At 37.2% G+C, this 2,521-nt stretch overlaps 1 protein-coding gene across 1 annotated transcript; it reads left to right on the top strand.

Annotated features, from left to right (window-relative positions):
- The first annotated feature begins 430 nt into the window (after nucleotides 1-430).
- LOC111917939 (54S ribosomal protein L51, mitochondrial) lies at nucleotides 431-2,027 on the top strand. The gene is made up of 4 exons (XM_023913570.3): nucleotides 431-590; nucleotides 1,407-1,486; nucleotides 1,546-1,652; nucleotides 1,731-2,027. Exons 2-4 carry the CDS (start codon nucleotides 1,407-1,409, stop codon nucleotides 1,901-1,903), a joined length of 360 nt encoding a protein of 119 aa, XP_023769338.1. The 5' UTR covers nucleotides 431-590; the 3' UTR covers nucleotides 1,904-2,027.
- Nucleotides 2,028-2,521: the final 494 nt, after the last annotated feature.

The following is a 2,521-nucleotide window of genomic DNA, read 5'->3' as shown; positions in this document are numbered from 1 at the left end:
TAACACGGCTGAAAAACGTGTCTATTCGTGTCGTGTCACGTGTCACACGAATTTTTTACGTGTCGTGTTCGTGTTTGATACCCTAAACACGTTTTATAATTCGTGTCATGTTCGTATTTAATAAATTCTTGTTGCGTAAATTCATGTCTGACACGAATACACGACACACATACACGGATTGACAATACACCGACACCGATGATTGACAAGTCTAATCCGAGAAGAAGACGTAAATAAATAAAGGTAGGTTAAAGTGAAGGAGACGAGCTTGAGAAAGAAATGATTTGTAAGTGACGATCGATTTCCTATTTGGCATCCACTCATCAAAATCCAGCCACGTATGTAATATCTATGAATTGGTAACCTGAAAATAAAAAAATAAAAAACTTTACATTTTAAAAATGTTTGGGTAAATTCAGTAATTTAGGGCTTTTATTTCATTTTCCCTTTTCAATAAACTATTAGACCGCCAGTTACCAGTAAAGCCTATCAGCGGCGCCTCCTTCTCTTTCTGTTCACCGCCGTAGACATTCCAGTTAATCGCCGCCCGTTCTCCGATTTGAGATCTTTGATCAATTTCACCAGCTGAGGTGAGATTTTGCTCGATTTTGTATTTACTTTTGTTTTGTAGGCTCATGAATCATGATCATGCCAGCTTTTGCTTGCAGTGTTTAGCGCACTTGTTTCTCCAGGCCACACCATCTTAAATTTAGTTATCTGCAATTTGTACATGCCATGAATCGATTGCTTTTTTTTTTTCTTTCTAAATCTTGAGATCAATGGGTTGTGTATACGTGAATTACTGATATGTATTTGGGTCATTTACTGTGAGCAATTTTATGTGTCCAGTCTTTTGTTGTTAGGAGTTAGGAGAACACCTGAAATTGTAATATCGAAAAGTCAAGTGTGACATGCAGATATTGTGGCCTTAGGTACATAATAAAGATCTAAGCAAATACCAAATGGTATGTAAAGTAGTGATGAGAAGATGTTGGTGCTTAAATCAGATGTGATGGCTTTCATCGAAGGTCCATAAAGGTTCTGAAGTGAAATTTGATTTGCAAATTACTAAATATACAGCAGAGGTGAGGTACTATTAAAGAATGACCGGAGTAGATGCAATCAGCTGCCCAGCCTTTGAACTTAAAACATCATTGTGTGAGAAAGATGAATAGCTGTTTTTCCTTAATCTTTCAACAGAAGGATTGTAGGATTCAAAAATGATCATTTACAAGTAAATGTTTGTAATCTGTTTAGATGTCGTATTTGCATGTATGTATGCTAAATTGGATGTGGATAGTTGTTATTAGATGTATATATGCAAGTTGTAGCTTCCTAAAATGATATGATATTGATAGATGATAGATGATAGAAGAGATGAATATTGTTGATTTTTGGCATGGCAGATGTCACAGCGAGGTGTTTGGCAGCTTCGGAAGTTGACAGTGAGCTACTGTAATTGGGGTGGAAGTAGCAGGGGGATTAGGTATGTAGTCTATTTTTCCCATAATGAATGTAGTTCATTTATGGATTATGATTGTGTAGGGCATTTATGGAGTCGCAGTTGGCAGCATTTAAAGAAAGCAATCCTCAGCTAGAGGTGGTTACGGAGCTTAGCCGAGGTCAACATCCATTTCTGAAGGGAGCATACAGTAAGATGGGCTTCTGACTCTATTAGATTAGATATGAATGTGATTTATGAAGATGATTAAATGATATTATTTGGTTAGAGAACAAGAATGAGCGGGTTGTATCTGTGATGAACATGAGTCCAGAAGAAGTGCTGCTGTGTGCAACCAGGCTTAGAAATTCACTTGGAAGAAAGGTGGTGAAGCTCAAGACCAGACATGTCACCAAACACCCCAGCGTACAAGGAACCTGGACAACAGACTTGCAGATCTGATCTGCTGCTACATTTCTTTTATAAAAACTACACTACATGTATTAACTCTCAATTTGGCATCATTAACAAAAACTTAACCACTTACCGGCTTCTCAACTCTATAAAATCAGATACTATTATTTTATTTGTTTCTCAGAGACAGTTTGTTTTGGGTAAGGATGGTCCATGTTTTTATTCAAATGCTATAAATTGACCTCTAACTCTGCACCTCTACAATACAACTAGAGCTGCACAAAGCAGACCAAACCGTTGGTTTTCTTTTCCCGGGTTTTTCACTTCCAAAAACCAATATTTATGCACCTCTCTAATGGCGTCTTTTCAAACTCCTTATTGGCATTTTGGAAAAGCCAAAAATTTCTGGCTTTTTGTCGGAGAAGCCATTTTTTTTTTTTAAAAAACTTTTTGAACTCTCAAACACCACTAAATACAATTACGGTTAATCCTTGTAGTTGTGAATTAATTCGTATGTGAAATGGCACAACCCAAGGCCTGGTGACACCGACTCACAGGACATAGGTCCTCTGAAAAGCCCAACTAGGAAAACTTAACCTTGTTTTATTGAACCACACTGACTCTACCATGGGAATTACACTTCTTGTAAATCCCAACTAATCTAAA

This window comes from Lactuca sativa, chromosome 5 (genome assembly GCF_002870075.4).
Source record: "Lactuca sativa cultivar Salinas chromosome 5, Lsat_Salinas_v11, whole genome shotgun sequence".
Lineage (NCBI taxonomy): Eukaryota > Viridiplantae > Streptophyta > Magnoliopsida > Asterales > Asteraceae > Lactuca > Lactuca sativa.
The sequence above is the reverse complement of the archived record's forward strand: the minus strand, read 5'-3'. Positions and strand labels throughout refer to the sequence as shown.

Coding starts and splice junctions, on each gene's coding strand:
- LOC111917939 (XM_023913570.3), top strand. CDS start 1,407: ATGTCACAGCGAGGTGTTTGGCAGCTTCGGAAGTTGACAGTGAGCTAC. Junction 1,487..1,545: donor GGAAGTAGCAGGGGGATTAG/GTATGTAGTCTA, acceptor ATGATTGTGTAG/GGCATTTATGGAGTCGCAGT. Junction 1,653..1,730: donor ATTTCTGAAGGGAGCATACA/GTAAGATGGGCT, acceptor TTATTTGGTTAG/AGAACAAGAATGAGCGGGTT.